At 38.4% G+C, this 23050-nt stretch overlaps 1 protein-coding gene across 1 annotated transcript in view; it reads left to right on the top strand.

Moving 5' to 3' along the window:
* The window catches only part of LOC140232650 (papilin-like), a 170188-nt gene that overhangs the window by 44496 nt on the left and 102642 nt on the right, over positions 1-23050 (top strand). Inside the window, exon 4 of the mRNA XM_072312755.1 lies at positions 10022-10176. Within this exon, the coding sequence (XP_072168856.1) occupies positions 10022-10176 (155 nt within the window). The remainder of the gene's footprint in view (positions 1-10021; positions 10177-23050) is intronic.

The following is a 23050-nucleotide window of genomic DNA, read 5'->3' as shown; positions in this document are numbered from 1 at the left end:
TACTATGCTGATGTTTTGATGTTCAAAGAGGAAGGTGCTGTATCAGATCCTCGCATCAACACTCATGACATCTGGTTCTATTCCTGCGTTAATTCTATTATTCTACCATTTTACGAATGATGGACTTTTTGAAGACTTGCCTCGGATGAGTTCTGAAAATGTCCTGTCTGTGGTTTTCACATCTCCAATGGACTAGTTATAAGAAGTTTCCAAACTCTCAACTGAAGTTTGCCAAAGTGAGCTATGAAAAACATATTGAACAAGTCTTTTTGTGTTGTAAATGTGCAAGTTAACACAACATGATACGATAAAATGTGAAATTCAGACACAGATCTTGATGGTAACCCTGATTATTGTTTTGGGTCAACCAGTGAAACAAAATCTAATCTCTTTTATACTAAGCAGCTTGACCATTCTTAGTTTGTTACAAGCTATTTTGTGCAGAATATCTGGGATTTGACATTTTTTAAATCCTGTATCGCCTATAGGATTAAGTTTGTTTGTCAACTCCCTGTGGAGGATGAGTAAATATCCTATTCCTTTGAGCAACCATCTAATAGTTTGGAATAATATTTTCTCTTAGAGATATGACACCTTGGCAAACTTTGGTTGGGAAATGTTTAAGGAATGCAGAAGGTTTGGCTGAGAGAGGAGTGAAAAGAGAGGATCTTGTTGAGGTGTTTGTGAGGCATGATAGTAGCTGTTTGCCAGCATTGATGGTGTGGGGATGAAAAATTTATGATGGCAAATATTCAACAGAGGCAAAAACAAAGTCATCTTCATTGCCTGTAAGAAGAAAGAATAAGTTTGATGTTTGTGACACACATGATGATTTAGAATGAGTTTATAGGTCAGGTTTTGGTACTAAATCTACAGAAATTGAGATTGAAACTTGTGTTGTAAATATTGTCATATTCATTTGATGGCATTGATTTAGTGGTCTTAAGGTAAGGTTCAGATTAAAGATTTAAAAACAAAAAACTTTTTCCGTCCATATCATAGATATACTAACTATCTTGGAGGAGTCTGCGCCTTTGAATGTTTCTGTAACAGATATATGGCACATACAAATGCTGTGGATCATCATCATCATATACTTTGGCAAACCTTGTGGTAAAGTCATCTTTAAGGAACCTAACATGTTACTCTCATCTTATTAATGAAGGAACTACAGCTCCCTAATCTCAGAAGATGATAAGGACCTGTGAATAAGTCGAATCTCTTGTCTTTCTATCTCTCTGGTTATATGTTGTTATTGAAATCGACAAATATATGTGATTGTCATCATATTATAGATGCTCCATGCAATTTGCACATAAGTCGTTACTGCAGAATACTCCACATGCTTGATCTCTGTAGGGAGTAAAGAAGATCATGAAATTAGCTCAGACTTGGAATGGGTCTCATATTACCTGACCTGTTGAGGATGGGCTGATTTTGCTACAACACGCATTTCCCATAGACACCTGCCTAAGTATACTCGGGATTTGTCTTCAACGGGTTAATATTTCATGACTTGTCAGGGAAAGCTAGCCACAAGTAATAATTCGCGTTGAGATGAATTATGCATTTGTAACTAAAAAGTCAGGAAAAGCCAAAATGTTTTCTGTTAATATCATTCCAGTGTTAATTAAAACCAGATACATATTTGTGCATAGCACAAACTGTGCTGGTATATTCATGGTGAACAGTACCATGACCTACTCCATCTTTTGTATATTGTGTACATACTTGATAAGGGTACAAAGTTTCATCAGTGAAATAGAGTAAGGTGACAAAATGTGATGGATTGGTCTGATATGACACTCATTTATTCCTTGTACACTGCCATATGAATTTCATGCTGGGATTTATGGTGTCTACATTTATTTTTCTACTGGGATGGAGCTAAACATGATAAAAAGTATCAAAGCCTAGACATGTAAAACATCATGTTAATGACATGATATGCCAAATAACCCATTCATTCAAGTCTTTGTTATTCTTTCTAAGTGGCACACATAACTTGAGAAATGAATTCCAAACTTTGAAATGCCTTCTTTGGGAAGTGGAGGGAAGGTTCAAAGTGATACCTTTGGTTTCATTAAATCAATAAAACACATTCAATTATTTGTAGCAGCTGCCTATTTTTGTAATTCTGTTTAGTTTTCTGATTAAAAAGGGGGCATGCTTCTAAGTATCCAGCAAGATTTGGTTCTGAAGTGTTGGATTGCAGATATCTTGAACATTTACAGCATGAACATGTGCCCTTTTTAGCTCACCTGAGCCAAAGGCTCAAGTGAGCTATTGTGATCGCCCTTCGTCTGGCATCCGTCGTGCGTCGTGCGTTGTGCGTCGTGCGTCGTGTGTAAACTTTTTACATTTTCATCTTAGTCTTGAAAACCCCGTGACCGATTTTCATCAAACTTGGCAGGTAGCATCCCTAGGGGGTTAGGAACTCAATTTGTTAAAATGGGCACCATACCCCTCCCAGGGGGCCCCCAGGGGGCCCAAACGCCCCAAAATTAAGGAATCTGTAAAAATCTTCTTCTCCAGAACCAGAAGTGATAGAGCTAAGTTAATATTATGAGTTTGTACATTGATGACTGTAGTTTCAAGTTTGTTCATGGCAGAATCAGGGGTGCCCCCCTTGGGACCCAGGGGAGGGGTCCTAATGGGGCCTAAATTGTACATTTTTATCTTCTTCTTGAGAACCCCATGACCCATTTTCACCAAACTTGGCAGGTAGCATCCCTAGGAGGTTAGGAACTCAATTTCTTAAAATGGGCACCATACCCCACCCAGGGGGTCCCCAGGGGGCCCAAACCCCCAAAATGAAGGAATCTTTAAAAATCTTCTCTAGAATCAGAAGTTATAGAGGTAAGATAATACTATGAGTGAGTACATTAATGACTGTATTTTCAAGTTTGTTCATAGGAGATCAAGGGGTGCTGCTCTTGGGGGCAGGGGGGGGGGGGGTTGGTTGGGAAGGTCCAAATGGGGACCTGAATTGTACATTTTCATCTTCTTCCTGAAAACCTCATGATGGATTTTCGTCAAACTTGGCAGGTAGCATCCCTAGGGGGTCAGGATCTCAATTTATCAAAATGGGCACCATGCCCCACCCAGAGGGCCCCAGGGGGCCCCAATCCCCCCAAATTAAGGAATCTTAAAAAAATTTGGGCCCTTATGTACAGTTTCATCTTCTACTTGAGAATGCCTGGTCAAATTTTGGTAGAGCTGTGAATAATTTAGATTAGTGACTGCCTGAAAGGTGAACTTGCGATACTCAGGTGAGCGCTAGACCCGCGGGTCTCTTGTTCATTTAAAGGCAACTTAACATCATATTAATGTCTACAGAGCAAGAATAGTAAACTCACAGTATACAACAAAACAGCAAATAGTGAAATATGATAGGAAAGATTCACGTATTTGATTTAAAAAAATGATATCTTTCACGAGCACTTAAGCAGATTAGAAGAGGCAATGTCTCACTTTGCAAATGTTACATTGCTGGTGAAGATTTGTGTATGAATGAACTAGCAATGGTATTAATTGAAAAACACAAATTAATGTTTCATTAAATTATTGATTACACTAAGTGCTTGTCCATAGCTGCTCTAAGCACATACAATCGCTTTGTATTAGCCATGATGAATATATTCTGACACTTGAGTTTAGCCATGACAAAAATTGTTTGCTCTGTCTGTGTGTGTGCAGTGGAAACAAATAAAGGATGGATTATGTTGTTGACTATGCACTTCAATATGTTGTTGACAATCACCTGTAGGCATGTAAGAAAGAGATGCATCCAAAGGTCACATGTATGCTCTGCCTCACAAAACATCTCAATTTCTCTTGAATATGTGATTATCTTTTTAGGTGATCCGAGTATCCTCTCGGATCACCTTCTGTATCTGTACTGATTCTTTATTTTTCGTCTTCTTTATTTCTTTATTTCTCCCCAAAAGTTGTGCAGAGGTTAGCTCAGAAAGTGCTATGTCTATCAAGTTCAAACTTATACCATGTATGTATCGTGTCCCAAAGACGGCAATCGAACTAAAATCAAAGTGATCAGTCGACCGTGACGTCACTATGACGTCATTATATGAAAACACATTCTCAATCATATCTCATTAATGGAATGAAGTTTTTCAATGAAATTTACGTCACATATATTTCAAGTTATGCGCATTTTACTCATATTCTCAAAATTCACATTTTCTCTTGATACGTGCGCGTACGCGCGCGTTGAAATATTTGTATGCTCAAATCGAGCTCAAATTTTTTTTGCACACGTTTCAGACCATTTGGAGCATTTTTTGAAAAATTGAAAAAATCGGACGGACGCGTACGCGCGCGCGCATATATGCACGCACAGCTCATATTCAATAGAAATTTTCAGTTTTTTCACACGGATCGGATGTCCAAAATGTCAAGGAATATTTCTATCAAGTTTCAAGTCGATCCGACTCAATATGACGTCATACGGGCCCGTCAAATTCAAAATTCCGCGCGTGCGTCAATGGGGATACACAGTGCAAGTATGCCAAAAAACCACCAATTTTAAATCGGATTTTACTCGTCAGGATGGACGGTGACCCCCCATTTTCTTGATATATTCTAAAAGCTGATGAGTTGTACATGTCATTTCATGAGTTGGCGATTCTGAAAAAATGATTAAAAGATATCAAATTTCTTAATAAAGTAAACAAAGTAAATTTTCAAAATGACGTCATCAAATTTCAAATTCACTCGAGCGTATCTCACTTAAATTTCCCTAATTTTCACCCAGATTTCAGTATGTTGTAGCTTATGAAATGTTCTTTCATTAATGTAAAAACAACATTTTGATTGGATAACGTCATCACCTCGTAAAAATGGATTGAAAGTATCCTTGTAAAATTTGACCAGTTTACGTGTTATCTCTATGGGAGAGCAGTTTTTCTGGCAGTGAAAATTGACATGACTGTCTTTTTCGAGCACTAGCTCACTTATGCTTCGGTGAATTTTTCCCAGATTTTAGTATGTTGTAGCTGAGACTTTGAGCTATCGTAAGTGTGCCCTCCATTTTTTCATACGACGTCGGCATCACGTCGAAAAACTTGGTTGAAAATTGCATGTGGCTTCGATGCAGCGTCATTTTGCTTAATACACAGGGCCTATGGAGGATGAAATAGGTCATTGCATAGCGCATCCGACTCGTAATCCTAAGGTCCCTGGTTCGATGCTCTCCGCTGCCAGTTGTTTTTAAATTTTTTTAAACACTATTTTTTCTTCTTTTTCTTTAGTTAGTCTTAATCTCCTTTCCTAACTTTATCTTTTTCTGATTTTTTTCATGCTTCTCCTTCAAATTTCTATAAAAATAACAATTTTTTCTTTATTTTTCTTTCTTTCTACTACTTTCTGTGCAATAGATGAACAACAACAATGGCAATTAATCCCATATTTTGCACATGTTTTGTTCATGTCACGTACATTATTTCATAAAATAACAATTACTTGATCGGACACCATCTTGGGTATGTAAATTAGGGTCAAAGGTCATAAATGTTTCATCCTGTATCTTGGTGAATACATGTCCTATCTCTCCCATATTTTGCACACGCAAAGACCATGTTACAAGAATCATTTCACAAAATAACCACTTTTTGCTCAGATGCCACCATGTCTGTGCAAAGTGCGGTCAAAGGTCATATATTCTTCTTTCTGTATCTTCATTATGACGTGTTATCTCTATGGGAGTGCAGTTTTTCTGCAAATGAAATTTGACATGACTATCTTTTTCGAGCAATAGCTCACTTATGCTTCGGTGAATTTCTCCCAGATCTTAATATTGTGTAGCTGAGACTTTGGGCTATCGTATTTTACCCTTCGTCTTTTTCATACGATGTCGGGATCACGTTAAAAAACGTGGTTGAATTTAAAACTTATCTTCAATGTATTGAGATGTTTCTTTTCTTTCTGCAACTTTCTTTGCAATAACTCAAGAAAAACAGCGTCTATCACCCTCAAATTTTGCACATGTTTAGTTCATGTCACGTACATTATTTCATAAAATAACAACTTCTTGATCAGACACTATCTTGGGTATGTAAATTAGGGTCAAAGGTCATAAATGTTTCATTCTGTATCTTAGTGAATACATGTCCTATCTCTTCCATATTTTGCACACGCAAAGACCATGTTACAAGAATCATTTTACGAAATAACCACTTTTTGCTTAGATGCCATCCTGGCTGTGCAAAGTGGGGTCAATGGTCAAATATACTTAATTCTGTATCTTCGTTACAGTGTATACGGAATTTGGTACCAAAGATGGCAGGTCTGACTCGCTTTTCTAAATGAGATTCCAAATATCACACGGCAAATGTCCCTAAACACAGATGAAAGCTGTATGGTCATGCCTAAATTATGTATTTGTTGCTGTATCTTCGTTATCTAGTGTATACAGAATTTGGTACCAAGGATGACAGATATGACTCCCTTTTCTAAATGAGAATCCAAACATCACACGGCCAATGTCTCTAAACACAGATGAAACCTGTATGGTCATGCCTATTGCGATCAGACCTCGAATCATTGATTAAAAAAAAATCGGATCACCTTAATTTGTCAGTGATGACAAATTACAATCTCTAGTCTAATTTAACTTTAAAATCTCAGCTATTCAAAATCTTGAAGTCATACATGTAAAAGAAATGGGAGTGGAATTTACTGATTGTTTATTATGTGTCATTGGTAGCACCAGAGAGATTTTGAAGTTAGTAAAGTATAAGATTTGTTCCATTACTGTGTAGCTGCATGCAGATTGTACTTTCAAACTTCATTCTGGTGAGGACAGACTGATTTTGCTATCTCCACACAGACATCTGCCCGAGTATTCTCGGGACTCGTCTTCAACAGGTTAAAAAGCTAGATAATATATTGTTAATTTACTTTTTTTTTTTCCAGTAGCAAAGTAACTTTTACATGTCAGCCATGTAAAAGTGGTAGTGGGATAATGTAGCAAAGGGGGGGGGGGGTGATTATTTTTGCTCATTGCAGGTGGTGTTCTGGGTCTGACTACTTTCCACTGCTCATGGTACCGAGTCTCATTGAGACTGACCCTTAGTTTAAGCCAAGTCACCTGGGGCTGTGAAGTCCAACTTTGGGGCAATTCTTGGTCAGGGGTGTGTCAGATGGGTGTGCTAATAGTTGGATTGTGAACCTTGGGCTTGTTAGGTATTTCCGGCAAACAGCCAATTAGAGCATTCCTTCTCTCTACATTTCTCTTTTCTTCATTTGTGTCTAATTATGGTCGGCTTAAAAAATAAATAAGCTGGTTGTGAATGCAACAAAGAGGCCTATAAGCCTGGTTCCTCTAGAGTTCAAAATGGCCTTGTCGTACACAGTTCACTGTTTTGCTTTTTTCTTGAAAAAATAAGTTGATGATTAATTTCTGAATTTTACAGCCACGGTTTGTTAGAAGTACTGATATAATATCAAAATGAGAAGTACTGATAACATCAAAATAGGAATTAATCTTGTCAATGATATGTTTTGCCAATGTTAAGTAGCAGCAGTGATTAGTTCAGCATGCCATACACTGAAATCTATTCTTTCATCTCAGAGGTACCAGATGCTGTATAGAAAACTTTCATTTTGATTTGGTATTCAAACATCCCTTTCTCAGCAATGCAAGGAATTTCTTACTGATTTTACTGGCAAGTTATGTAGTATTTCCATAGGCTATAAGAAAAATTGGTGATGAGTCTAGAATCTATAATATTCCGCATGGACTCATTGCCAGTGAAAGTTGTAATTAACCCCCTGTTCAAACGCAAGCCAGTTTATACCAAAACTCGATAAAGAAACGATGTACTGTATAAAGAATCATTGTATAGCCGATAGACAGTTCAGACGCGTGTCTTGACAGTTCTGGATAAATTACGTCGCAAAGATGCGTGGTTTCCCACAGCGCATGTTATTTTTATGATGTCACCGCTAGTGAGAGGAAAAGGGTCGCCTTTCGTGCGAGCTCACATATAAGCCCCGCCGAGTTATACCGTTCTATGATCGCCATACGTTCAAATGTATAATGGTCATGATGGAATGCTCATTAGTTAGCCAGTTCTAGTTCGAAACGATGCTCTGACCATCGTTTTGTTATACATCATTTCGTTAGTCAGCGTTCAGACTTATAAATTCATTGTATAGCTATACCGTTTTGGTATGGCCATACTGTTCTAATAAAAATTCTTTTGCTTCTGAACACCCTGAGAGTGTCAGAGGTTTCTTTTTTTTTGTAATGTTTTGTGGCTGTCTGGGTTTTTGAGGTTTTGGTTTCATCATTCTGTCACTTGGTACACAGTGTGTTCAATACTAGAACGGTATAGCTATACCAAAATGGTATAGCTATACGATGAACTTACACGTCTGAATGCTGACTAACAAAATGACATATAACGAAAGATTAGAGTCTGAACGGTCTGTTGGCTATATAACGTTTCTTTATCGAGTTTTGGCATAAAGTCGCTTGTATCTGAACAGAGGGTTAGAGTTTCTAGTTGAGTTTTCATGAGTGTCTAAGCATTTATTTCATTTGCTGATTATGTGGCATGGTAATTGTTGACATTTAATTTTGATTTCAACTTCTATAATTCAAATCTCTAATTTGGTACAATAGATAGGCCTATAAGAGATTTGAATGAAAGTAGATTGCAGTCTTGTCCTTTTCGGGCTCTGAGTATAGACTTTACTATAATGCTCCAAGTGCCCATATCTCAAAGAACTTATCCAACATTTCAAGCCATCTTAACAGCTGGTGAAATGCTGAAAGCAGATCGATTATCCAACTGCTATGAGTATAGGTTGCAGTTGCTGAAAGATGCTTTTTGAAATGTGGCTCAGATACATAACCCCACAAAAACACTGGTGTAACTAGTGACCAAACAAATGACAGGACATTGGTGATGAATGAGATGAGTAATTTCTTTCAACCAGCACTTGACAGAATTGAAGAAGACTTGTTTTCTGCATTGAGAGAGCCAGCTGCTGCTAGGTTGCCCATGGCATGTTAGGTAAAGAATGCCTACAATGTTGACTGGGATCCTTCATAGTCATGCACTGCTAGTGAGCGCTCCCTTGAAATACATGTTGGGAAATATCAACTAAACTGTGTAAATACAGTAACTGTCTCGGTCCCTAATCCTTGTGTTTACCTCCATCAACCTCCAAGTATGTGAGCGTTTATGACAGGGCAACGATTGATGTGTCAAAACCAGTGCATTCACAGCCCTTGTCTGTCAGTAGCTTTTCACACACATTTACACTGATTATTAGTGCCATGTGAGCCCATATTCCTTAATGTTATGTTCAAAAACATTTCATATGAATGAGACTGTTTTATGACAATAAATAATATGGGTGACATCGAATCACTTTTTCGTTTAAATAACTGATGGATTAATGATAAGATCATACCATTCATTGAGTTCCCTTTTTTATTCAGACAGCTAATAATCATCTTAGAGAGATACAAGCTGGTATATTTGTGTAATTAATTTCAAAAGATCAATATATGTGATTACAACATGATTCCCTTTTCTGATGATTTGCCAGGATGAAAAAGTGGCAAAACTAATGATCTCATTCTGTTGTAATGACATATTATTTCCTGCCATCACTGCTGTCTGTTTTTGCAGATTATAATTGTGTATATGTCTAAAAAAAGAAATAATATAATTTAATTAGATTTTAATTTGAGATGATAAATAAACTGAGTTGTAATGCTCTGATTGTTGGACATTATCTATCTGAAGATTTAAGCATCAAATATAATAATTTTCATGAATGAGCATCCTTAAAAGTCATTTATTGTGCATGAGCAGTCAAAAAGCTTTACATAGTTCTGAACTTAACTTTATGATGTTCAGGTAGTCCACAAGTACATATATCTATGTGTGTTTATGTTTTATTGTCTAGAAATTATGCTAACACATGTATGTTTTTACTGTTTTTAGATGAATATGTCTGTGCTGATATGTGATTGATTTTACAGGGATGGAGTTTGTGTTGGTCCTCATCGTAACTACCGCTCCTGCCAGATTCAGGATTGTCCAGAAGGGGCTGTAGACTTTAGGCTGGAGCAGTGTGCTTCCTATAACAACGTTCCCTATGAGGGCAGACTTTACAACTGGGTCCCTTATGAAGGAGGTAAGAACATCATTTTAACTCACACTCCACCTAGCTTGGATACTGATAGGATGAAAGCTAGCAAAATCTGGTGTTGAATCACAGTTTCCCCTTCTGGTAAATCTGCCAAAAGTCTTTTGTGCATCAGTTTGGTTGGTTTGATCAAGGAGGTTCGAGAAATGGAAACACAACAGTCTTATTTGGTTTGATCCCATGCTTGAAGCCGCCACTCAAAAATATTTGAAGTATGTGTCAAACTGGATCTGCTGCTCAGATGCGAAGACAATTGACTTGTGTCTCATTGCATAATCACCAGCCACTTTCCAAGGAAGATATGTCTTTGTGATGGTAATTACTTTTCGCTATCCCTACTTACAAATGATGGGTGGTAGGCAATGGTAAAGGCAGGGGGATGCGCGAATAGAAATTGCTCAAATACTGCTGAAATAGATATCAAAATTACTCGACTGTATGTGTCTGTATGCTAATATGACATATTAATCTATAAAGAACTATACTTGAAGATGATACCATATTAGTTTCATTTGGTGGAAATAAGGAGAAAAGTGATAAAAACGGCTTTCCATGAGGGTAAAATTTCAAACACTTTCACAAAATACAGCTCAGATTTACACTTTTGCACATATTTTCAAACAGAATTGACTTTTGTTTTATATGCTTTATTAGCTCACCTGAGCCAAAGGCTCAAGTGAGCTATTGCGATCGCCCTTCGTCCGTCGTCCGTCGTGTGTCGTGCGTCGTGCGTCGTATGTAAACTTTTTACATTTTCATCTTCTTCTTGAAAACCGCAAGACTGATTTTCATCAAACTTGGCAGGTAGCATCCCTAGGGGGTTAGGAACTCAATTTGTTAAAATGGGCACCATGCCCCACCCAGGGGGCCCCCAGGGGGCCCCCAGGGGGGCCCAAACCCCCAAAATTAAGGAATCTATAAAAATCTTCTTCTCTAGAACCAGAAGTGATAGAGCTAAGTTAATACTATGAGTTAGTACAATGATGACTGTAGTTTCAAGTTTGTTCATGGCAGAATCAGGGGTGTCCCCCATGGGACCCAGGGGAGGGGTCCTAATGGGGCCTAAATTGTACATTTTCATCTTCTTCTTGAGAACCCCATGACTCATTTTCACCAAACTTGGCAGGTAGCATCCCTAGGGGGTTAGGAACTCAATTTGTTAACTCTTAACGTGCCATGGTCGCCGAACTGCGACCTTAGTCCTGACGTGCCATGGTCGCCGATCGGCGACTAAGAACAGCGAGAAAAACATTGATCATTTAAGTTCTTGTGGTACCGTAATGTGTTACACCAAGCAACTGCCAATGATATGTACTGGTAGCTGATTAGCATAGCCATCGTTTCCACTAAAAATATGATCATGCTTACATTGGAAAATTTTGAGTAAATTCACAATTTTTCAGCTAGATGTATTTTTTTCACATCGGGAAAATCCGCAGGGAGCGCACCCTCTGCGAGATGTGTATGGATCAAAAGTCTCATAGGTAAACCACGCGTGTGTATGCTATTGACTCTGCGTGTATTGTCTATGCGGTTCCACTCGCGTTGTTCCGCTTGGACGCTGTCCTGCGGGAAGCTGCTTCGATTTTGTCCCTCTAAGAGGGTCAGCTTTCGTTCGTTGGTCAAGTCTTTCATCCTTTTGTTTTGGTGAACGTCACTAATCGTCCCCACGCTAGCATAGGAATTGCGCGTGGACAAAGGCCTGCCGATTTCAATAGAGTACGCCTGCCTGCGGTCCGCGTAGACAAAAGGAGGATTAGCAGGTTCTTCCTTCTCAGGTGGACAAAAGACACTATTCCAGGGCCCGGGACAATTACTTTAGTTTCAAATACAGGATCTGGGACTAAAGGACTCAGATTTGGGAATGAATTACTGAGGCAGAAAGAGAAATTGCTAAGACAAAATAAAATGCTAGTATCTTTGGAATCATACAATTCTAGAAGGCAATTTTGTTATCATTTGAAAGAGGAAATGTTGCTCTAAAACTTTCTCACAGAGTCAAGGGAGCGTTCCATTGAAGAAAAAACAAGACTGACTCTTTTTTTTCCATACTACACAAAAATTTATAATAATTTTTTTGATGTATCAAATATTTCTGCAATATTTCAGATTCAGATAGATATTGTGGCAAACTGACTGCATGACACGAAAGAGCAAACATTTCTTGATATGTTGTATAGAACTCAATTCAAAACAGTCAATAGTTTCAGAGATATGGCGGTTTCAAATTTCATTGTCAGTCCAGTTTCGAAACGTTCTGGCGTTAGGTAAAAACCTCTGGCACGTTAGGGGTTTTGGGTCTGGCACATTATAGGGCTTTTTACACTTGTAAAATTTTGCTTAGCCCCGGACCAACGGTGGGGCTAAGGGGGGGGGGGGGGGGCCTTAGCCCCACCATTGGTACGGGACTATGGCTTAGCCCACTTTCTGTTTACACTCGTTTTTGCCAAAGTGGGCTAGCCCCACCGATAGTACGGTACTATCTGGCCCTGCAAAATAGCAGGGGTTAGCACCGCAATTGCGGTGCCAAGCAAGTGAGTGTAAACAGAACGAAAAAATAATCCTGGGCTAAGCGACGGAGACGAAGTCCGACCCTCAATGACCAATCAGAAACGAGGTAATCAAGTGCTGCCGGTGCGTGCGTGTACGTGTACAGTACACAGCGTAATTATGAATATTCATGTGGTTTGGAAAGTCCGGGGCTAAGAAATACGAGTGTAAAAAGGTCAGTTTTCTCCTTAGCCCCGGACAAGAGATAGTACGGGACTAATTGGCGAGTGTAAAAAGCTGAAAAAATTGGTACGGGACTAACGATAGTCCTGGGTCAGAGAAAGTCCGGGGTTAAGAAACACAAGTGTAAAAAGCCCTTAAGAGTTAAAATGGGCACCATGCCCCACCCAGGGGGCCCCCAGGGGGCCCAAACCCCCCAAAATTAAGGAATCCTTAAAAATCTTCTCTAGAATCAGAAGTTATAGAGCTAAGATAATACTATGAGTGAGTACATTAATGACTGTAGTTTCAAGTTTGTTCATAGCAGATCCAGGGGTGCCCTCTTGGGGACGGGGGGGGGGGGGGGGGGGGGGGGGTTGGGAAGGTCCAAATGGGAGCCTGAATTGTATATTTTCATCTTCTTCCTGAAAACCTCATGATGGATTTTTGTCAAACTTGGCAGGTAGCATCCCTAGGGGGTCAGGATCTCAATTTATCAAAATGGGCACCATGCCCCACCCAGAGGGCCCCAGGGGGCCCCAATCCCCCCAAATTAAGGAATCTTAAAAAATTTGGGCCCTTATTGTACATTTTCATCTTCTACTTGAGAATGCCTGGTCAAATTTTAGTAGAGCTGTGAATAATTTAGATTAGTGACTGCGTGAAAGGTGAACTTGCGATACTCATTTGAGCGCTAGACCCGCGGGTCTCTTGTCATTAGGTGAAATTTCATTGCATTTGATATATAAACGAGCAGCATATACCCGATGGCGGCTTCAAGCATCGAACATCAAAGGCACAAATGCACCTGTGGAATTCTTTTGTTCATCCGTAGAAAACTCACAGCTGATTGAATAATTATAGTCAGTTGTAACTCCATCTCTCGAACCTCCTTGGTTTGATGATATTTCTGTTGACATCTTAAAAAAAAAAATTGCACGATTGACATTGTGTCGCTTATTTAAAAGTTTGACAATACTGTAAAACCAAAATCATTTGACATTTCGATGAATTGGAGATGATGGAGATCAGATTGAATATTTTTGCATCTTTGTAAATTCATGTATAGAACCTGACTTGCAAAATTCGCAAAAGTAAAAATGTTGCAAAATCATACTCTTGGCAGCCTAGCCACTCTCTTGCCACCTGTACATTTGGTATTTACACATTCTCATGCCATGTCATGCACAGTTATGAAATGATATAGGATCACATGTGACCATGGAGACCTAATGATCAATGATTACAGCCACCTGTATTCATGGCTTTACAAATATTGACACTAGATTGCACTACCCGCAGATTGTTTTGAATCATAAAACAAGTCATGTGCCACTGCCTCCCACCCACTCCTAGTATTTTGTGACAATGATTTATTGTTTTAGCAGGCCTGCCTTGTCACCCACTACTGTCAGTCACACTAATATGATTTGTGGTCTAAAAATTTCCCGTTTGGCACCTCATGGTATCAACTCTATGCTTGAGCTCATGTGTACCAGATTTGTGCATTGTTGGTTCCGTTCTAGAGATTGGGATGGTGCTCAGGTTGAATTCATTTCATATCATCCAAAGGTGAACAATTTTTGTATGTCACAAAATTCTTCCCTGTCTGTAAGCATACATACTGTGTATGGACAGAATAACATTGAGTGAACTCTGTAAAGTTTCAGTAGAATGAGAATTGATAATGCTTTAAAAAGGTTAAAGCAAGGAGGTAATGTTGTTTGGTTTAAGATATTGTTAATCCTCTTTCTATCGGTTGTTTAGACAGCACCCCCAAAATCTGAACTCAAGAACATTTTGTTTATGAGGAAAATGTAATGGAGTATTTCATCTCCCTAAAAAACTCCACAAAACGATATAGCCTGACATTACCTAATACTCTTTTATAAGATGCCCAGGACAGTTGAAATATTAAGAAGAAATTTGCACTAATACATTTTCATATATATATATATATATATATATATATATATATATATATATATATATATATATAGATATATATATATATTTAAAAAGCCTTGAAAACTCCTACTTGTTTTTATTTTCTTCTTATTGGTTTGTATATTTTTGTTTGTAGGAGGGGTCAAATCAGCATCCACTGACTTGAAGGTTTTGAATGCATGTTTTGTACATTTCAACTCTATTCCTTTAATAGAAACATGTGGTGAATGTTTGTGCAATAGGCTATGCATTACAGCAGCTGTTATAACAATACCAGCCAATCAAATTTTGTTTGTAACCTCCTATGGGTGTTCTAACTATTTTCAAAAGGAAACCCTTAGCTTACATGTCAAATATAGAAGAGTTGATTACCACTGTCACCTTCTTCAGGATGTTTCCGTGCTAAACTAGACCTCCTCCAATGAAAGCAACTAAGAGTCTTGCTCAGGCTGATGTCACAATCTCAGCATTGTGATGTGCTTAGATTGTATCTAGAAAAGGCTGCATCTTGTTATGAAATATGTTTACTGTCTTATGAAATGATGTATTACTTTTGTTTCAGTCTCTCACAATGGGGCATATTACAAAACATCAGTTTCTATAATATGTTTCTTTACAGAAAAGCAAGTGTTCCATTTAGGAAACATGGCTATAATACCAGTCCAGTGACAGTGTTAAACAAAAGTGTCTTTGACCCGGAGCTCCTCTCACATGCCTCATTGTGTTTTACAGTCAGATTACCTATGTAAATATAATTTCATAGAAATCACTGTTAAATTTTTCTTTTTCATGTCATTAATGAGAATTGATGACAGGTATATTATTCACTTTGAAAAAACAGAGTTCGCTTGAATAAATGCACGCCAACTGGAAATGATACAGCTGTAACAACATACTTGGTAGTCCTAGGGTAGGGCTATACCAGAACACTGGTAACCCTGTCACAAAGGACATTATGTTCTTGTGTTGTGAAGCTCATGACTATTCATTACCCCCTAATGTATTCTGCTACAGTCTTGCATGACAGTGATATATACTATGTAGGCCCCTATAAGTGTGTATTCATTTGTAGATATTTCTTCCAATGTGCATTCTACCAGCCAAAACAAGTTCTTTTGACATATTTCTTAGCTGTTTCCCCACTAAACTTGCTTGTTTAAATCAAACTTTAGTATAGAAACAACAGAAGAGGTAGGATCAATTCTTTCACTCTTTGGTTGTCAATAATCCGCTCTCAAAGTCTAAGGAACCAAAACAGTTACATTTTTGAGATGATGAATGTCTAGTTATTCCTCTCCATCAAGTGGAATCCTGGCATATTTCAGATATCATACATGACATGTTATGATATGAACTCAAAATATATCTACAGAATAAGAACTATGCAGGAGATTTTTCTTTCTTTGTGACATGGAAGGTTAAAGGGTCAATCCGTGGGAGTGTTTACATGTCAGTTTAATGATCAACTATATCACTGCACACTTCCCATCAAAAACAATGAGAAAATGCCTATTGGCATACTCTCAGACAACATTCAAATTAATACTTACAGTTATGAATCCTCACTTCCTTTCCAAAGACCATAACCAGAAGTCTGGATATCCTAGAGCAGATATTTAGAGATATTCTAGAGATAGTGTAGAAATAAATTCAAAGTCTTGTCACTTTGAATCTGCTGTAACATAAATATTATTGGTGAGTTTGGATCATGTTATGGTTACAAATGTTGCTCTGTTTGGCTTTATCTTATGGCATTCTGCCTGATCTTTCACACTAGAACAATGAAAGGAGAATTTCTCCTCTTATATGTTCTCTATCCAAGAGAGACAGCCTGAGTTGTGTAAATGTGACCTGCTACAACAAAAGGATCCTAAAGTCGCTGACGGGTGAGCCGAGAAAATCGATTTTGAAGTCAGATCATCAAAATCTGTCAAAACATTCAGATTTTTTTTTGGACATAATTTTGTAGCCTAATGTATCTTCTATCATCTGCAGAAATTTCAAAGCTAAATGATCAAAGGAAAGGCAAGAAAATAGCATTTTTCTGGGCCATGATTTTCCAACTTTCAACGGAACAGAAACGTGTTCGAAGATTTGGATTTTTAGCGCCGCAGCTAGACTCTGCCCCTAGCAACGGGGGAGTGATCTCATTGGTCAGTGCGTGGTATCCTGGTTACTGATTAGTCATGCGTAGACTGCTGGTGCTAAGCTTGAATGAACATTGCGGAGGTTGCTAGGAGCGTACCTTCTATTGTCAAACGGTGAAAACTGTCTTGCTTGCTCTTGATCCTGATAGCGTCGGAACAAAAACTTTGAAGGCGGTTTTCTCGAAACCCTGATCTCCTAAAGCACTCGACATGCGCTAATAAAATCATCGATATCTCTGCAACCGAGTACTTTTATGAGTCATGTTATATATGACAATAAAGTGGAAGAGTAAGGGAATAATGTCATGTCATTTTCAGAAAATTGTCCTCCCCCGACTTTCGGGTCCTTTTGTTGCAGCGGGTCACAAATAAGTGTATATGGAATGATTATATGTAATGTGACTTTTTAATGGAAAATAAATTCAAATCAAATCAAACAGTGGTTTGCTGCAATTAGAAAAACAAAGTTTAATATAAAGTTTTGCATCTACAACAAGAACACTATAATATCTGGAAGGTGATCATTGTAATTGATAAACTTTAGGCAGGCATATGTTCCACCTGCCCCAGTTGTCATTGGTCATGTGATAGAGCAAACCAGTGTCCAAGTTTAGTGATGTTAATGAAGACAAGGAGTTTCCTCTGGAACTGTATATCTATTCTATCTAGGCATGTAGGTTTTGCCCTGCTTTTTGTTTGTTTGTTTTTGCGGAGAGCGGAGAAAGTGAGAGCAGGCTAATAATATTTAGGGATGGGGGCAGGGGGAGATAAGTACACACATAAGCTCACACATAGTTCATCAGTGCAAGTATTTAGATGGCAGCCATCCATGCACTTTTGATTCCCTGGAAATTATGACATTCTTATATAAAACATTGATGCTCCAGGTATCTGAATTGTCTGTCCAAATTACATGACTAAAGTTTTATTTGGATGTTTCTGTTACTGATTGATATTTAGTGTTGTGACTGAAGCTTGAGGAGTGTATGGATTTTTGTTGGCACTTATAAATGACAGTGTCTATTCTTTCCTTTCTTGGCATCACAAGTATAGATGACCTTGAAATAATCATGCTGTCATATATTCATGCTTTCATAGTCAAATTTGGCTACATATAATGAAGTGAAAAAGTCTGAAAAAACAGAACTGAACAAAACAAGGCATCACTTTACTAGTGTTTAGCAGCAATGGAATGCAAAGAATTTGAGACATATTTTTGTTTGGTCAGTGGCAGGATGTGACAATTCTGTCGAAAGTGCCTTGTCCAAAGTTCAAAAACTTGTTTCCCCCAGGCTATGTTTTGTTGATCAGATGCTTTTTATGACTTATTTTTTTCTAAGTATATCAGGATAAAAATGGGAAAGAGTATATTGATCCAAGGTGTCTGATCCCTAAATATCCTGTCCATGTCTATCAGTGTTTTCAGCCAAGTTTATAGAAATACAGCACAAGCTCCATGGTGGCTGTTGTGAGACTCATCTACAGCTCTTTGCGGTTATTGATGCTTGCAATCATAAGCTACTCACAGACTCAGACACTTGATTTGGATGTGCAAAAAAAAGTTGGAAAATGGGAGTGCAAATTCCATTTTGCAACCAAGGAGATTGGAGAATGGAGCATTCTTGAGGTACCAGGGAGATGGGAGAGAGAAACATTCTGTTTTGTACCAGGGAGATGTGAGAGAAAACATTCTCTTTGGTATGAGGGAGATGGGAGAGACATTCTGTTTAATACCAGGGAGATGGGAGAGAGAAACATTCTGTTTAGTACAAGGGAGATGGAAGAGAGAAACATTATGTTTGGTGCTAGGGAGATGGGAGAGAGAAACATTATGTTTGGTGTGGGAGAGAGAAACATTCTGTTTAGTACTAGGGAGATGGAAGAGAGAAACATTATGTTTGGTGCTGGGAGATGCAGAAGGGAAACATTCTGTTTGGTGCTAGGGAGATGGGAGAGAGAAACATTCTGTTTAGTACTAGCATGGACCTACAACGTTGTAGGTCCATGGTACTAGGGAGATGGAAGAGAGAAACATTATGTTTGGTGCCGGGGAGATGCAGAAGGGAAACATTCTGTTTGGTACTAGGGAGATGGGAGAGAGAAACATTATGTTTGGTGCCGGGGAGATGGGAGAGAGAAACATTCTGTTTGGTGCTGGGGAGATGGGAGAGAGAAACATTCTGTTTAGTACTAGGGAGATGGAAGAGAGAAACATTCTGTTTGGTGCTGGGAGATGCAGAAGGGAAACATTCTGTTTTGTGCTAGGGAGATGGGAGAGAGAAACATTCTGTTTGGTACTATAGGGAGATGCAGAAGGGAAACATTCTGTTTGGTACTAGGGAGATGGGAGAGAGAAACATTTTGTTTAATACCAGGGAGATAGGAGAGAGAAACATTCTGTTTAATATCATGAAGATGGGAGAGAGAAACATTTTGTTTGGTACTAGGGAGATGGAAGAGAGAACATTCTCTTTGTTATTAGGGAGATGGGAGAGACATTCTGTTTAATACCAGGGAGATGGGAGAGACATTCTGTTTAATACCAGGGAGATGGGAGAGAGAAACATTCTGTTTGGTACTGGGGAGATGGGAGAGAGAAACATTCTGTTTGGTATTAGGGAGATGCAGAAGTGAAACATTATGTTTGGTGCTAGGGAGATGGGAGGGAGAAACATTCTGTTTGGTAGTAAGGACTGAGGGAGATGGGAGAGAGAAACATTCTGTTTGATACCAGGGAGATGGGAGAGAGAAACATTCTGATTGATACCCTTTTTGTTTCAGGGAGATAGAGAGGAGCACAGGATATGATATCAGTGGTAGAAAATCGGTGGGTAGAGAGACATATCCTTTGTACAAGAGGGTAGGGGTGTGACACACTCTTTTTGGTTTATCCACTGACAGTGGAATCTGTCAGCCTCCGTCCATGTAACGTGGGTAATACAGGCAGCACAGATATTATTAGCTTATGAGTTTAAAGGGATAGTACAGTTTCGGTTGAGATGGGTCTTCAAGTTTCCAATGTTTTTTTGATGATGATTTTTTGAGATAATGAGAAATCTCTTAAGAAAAATGAAAGAGCATATAATTCTAAGCAGAATTCAAAGTTTATTTGATGAAAATTGGTTTTGAAATGGCTGAGATATCCAAAACACAGTGATCCTAATAAAAGATGGGACCTTCCTTTTAATAATTAAGATCGATTTGTTTTACTTTGTTTTTGGATATCTCAGCCAGTCAAAAACCGATTTTCATAAAATAAACTTTGAATTCCTCTTAGAATTGGAAGCTCTTTAACATTTCATGAAGTGGTTTCTAAATGTCTTGCAAAACGTTAAAAGCTGAATCCTCACCTCAACCAATACTATACTATCCCCCTTCATACATACAGATATGGGAGGATATATCAAACTTGCATTACCTATGCAGAAAAATACATTGCTTTGCTGGATTGTAACCTAGATCCTGGGTCATAAGTCTTTCATTTCTGAGAGGATTTTTAAAACTTCCTTTCTTTTAATCACATATCACTCTTCTTGAGTGTCAGGTTTTAGCCTCTGCATTAGCTGAAGTTCTTGTACCACAGTATTCTAATCACAGTAGTTCATACAAGTTGATTATCGGGGAAACCACTTTTCATTTCAAGCTGGTTATGCACAACATCTGGTCTTTTCTGATGTCTTTTCTATGAAAAAACAAGTACTTGATTACAGAGCAACAACCATAAAATACCTTGCACAAAGTCATGATAGCATTTTTCAGTAGTGAACAATGAAAGATGTTTAAAGGATTACAGTTCATATCGTTGTCACAACCCTTTGTCATGATGAATGATGGATCATTTAGATGTTAGTTATTTGCATTGTGTAAAGAAGAGCTTTGTGCCAAACTAACCTCAAATATTGACTGGCACATATAACAGTGGATGTGTGTGGCAGAGATGATAGTATCAGTATACATTCATGTGAATTGTGGGCACTTTGATGGAACAATCATTTCTTTTTTATTCATTAATTTTTAAGTCTAAACATGTCTGGCTTGGGCATGGGTAGTTGGGACATGACAAGCCATTGGCACACCTGCTGAGTCTTACCACAATTCTTTTCCTAGGGTGGAGCTAGTCTTTGGAATCCAGCAAAGTTTTACCTTTAATAACTAGAACTGACAAGATCTGTCCTAGTATATGCACTCAAATTAATGTGATTTGTAATCGACTGTTGTAGGAGACATATTATACCTCACCAAGGAGTGGGTTTGTTATACAAAGGAAGTATAGACTAGATCTTCTTCATCGCATGGTAGCCATTATACACTATCTTAGTTCAATAGCATCATTTACACCTCCACAAGGTTGCTGCCCTAATTTTTCTCCTTTGAACTTTTATGTATTACTTTTTGTTTGAAAATACATACTGTTTGTCGAGTGGTTTTGTTGTAAAGGAATGCCTACAGCATTAATATAATGGACTGGAATTGAGGGGGGGATACAGTCTTTATTGCCTAACTAGAATTGTATTGCCCAAGTGAAAGGGCTCCTACAATTCTTGTGAGGGCAATACATGTATCCCCTGAAAGTAGCCTGCCCATATTTTATCATCATTACCCATTTCAGGCATCTTGAGCAGAAATATAGATTATTACAATTTTGTACAACCACAGCACAGATGTCTGATATGGGTAATGATCATTATGATTGATTCAGAATTTTTGTACATGTACTTCGTTCTTTGATTTTGCCTATTTCAGTACAAATGAAGGCAAAAGGTTTTGATTCCAGAATGGCTAAGTATAAAGGTAAGTGGAACAGCAATCAGATAATGACGTTGACTTCTGTGAAAGATTTTAGTTTGCATTTGGTCGGCAAGTACCTAATAGCTTTCAAATGGCAGTCACAGTCTGACTATGGAAACAGTGGAAGACAGATCACTTAGATCACATTTCCCCTTATGGAACTTCTTCATAGGTCATGGAACCTTTTATTCCTGGCAAGAAATTTGCTAATTTGTAAAACCATTGCTTGAAAAAAATTAGATTGCATATTGGATCTAATAGTCTTTCTTCCACTGACCATGATAGGTGGCCAATTATAGGCCAACAAGCAAATACTATAGGCCTACTGTCACATCACCAACCCCTGTCTGCATCGTTCACTTACACGAGGTGGTCTTTTGTATGGTGGTCCTGGAGGGACATCGTAAATCGTGAATATCGGTGCTGATATTTGTGAATAACTGTGATGTTGCACATTTTGTCGCAAATATCGGCGCCGATATTCACAGCAAGTAATAAATATGCAATATTGCAGAGTAAGTCGCGAATATCGGCGTCAGTATTCCCGTTGAAGTGTGCGATATTGCAAATTTTTTCGCAAATATCGGCGGTAATATTTGCGAATAGTTGCAAATTTCGTCGTGAATACATTTGCCAATATTCACAACGAAAGTTATGACTCATCATGAATGATATCGGCGCCGATATTCATGATTTACGATGCCCTACAGGGCCACCATACTTTTGTGTTCTTGAGTAAGAAATGTAAATGGTTTGCTTGGCATGGATCAGCCTAAAACAGCTGATGGTATAATCAAATGAGATGCAATGCTGAGTAAGATTATAGCTGATGGGTAGCTGCCATCAAAACAATGAGGCACATTTTGCAAATAAAGTGTGATTCCACACTATGTTCAGGATGGCTTTACTAACAACTGAAAGATATGAATTTGTACAGTATATTGCAAAACCATTAATTTAATTCAAGTTTAAAGCTCCTTGGTTTGAATGGCATGTAAAAAAACACACTCACACACAAAAAATCCACCCTGAATTAAAAAACCCCTTAGTTTTCTAATCCCATGATGCAACTCCTCACACTAGGGGTGTGTTTATGCTTCCTCTGCGAGGGCAGAATGCATGTTTGAAATGCCGATCGCAAACGCTGATCGTAACGTGCTTCCAGGAGGAGTACCTTTTGTGCTTCCTTTTCTGAGCCGATCGCTTCGAACTCCACTCTCTTCAGCTGAATCTGCTCAGCTCCACTGTGCATGTATATGTTAACCCTGGGG

Source organism: Diadema setosum, chromosome 1 (genome assembly GCF_964275005.1).
Source record: "Diadema setosum chromosome 1, eeDiaSeto1, whole genome shotgun sequence".
Classification (NCBI taxonomy): Eukaryota; Metazoa; Echinodermata; class Echinoidea; order Diadematoida; family Diadematidae; genus Diadema; species Diadema setosum.
The sequence above is the reverse complement of the archived record's forward strand: the minus strand, read 5'-3'. Positions and strand labels throughout refer to the sequence as shown.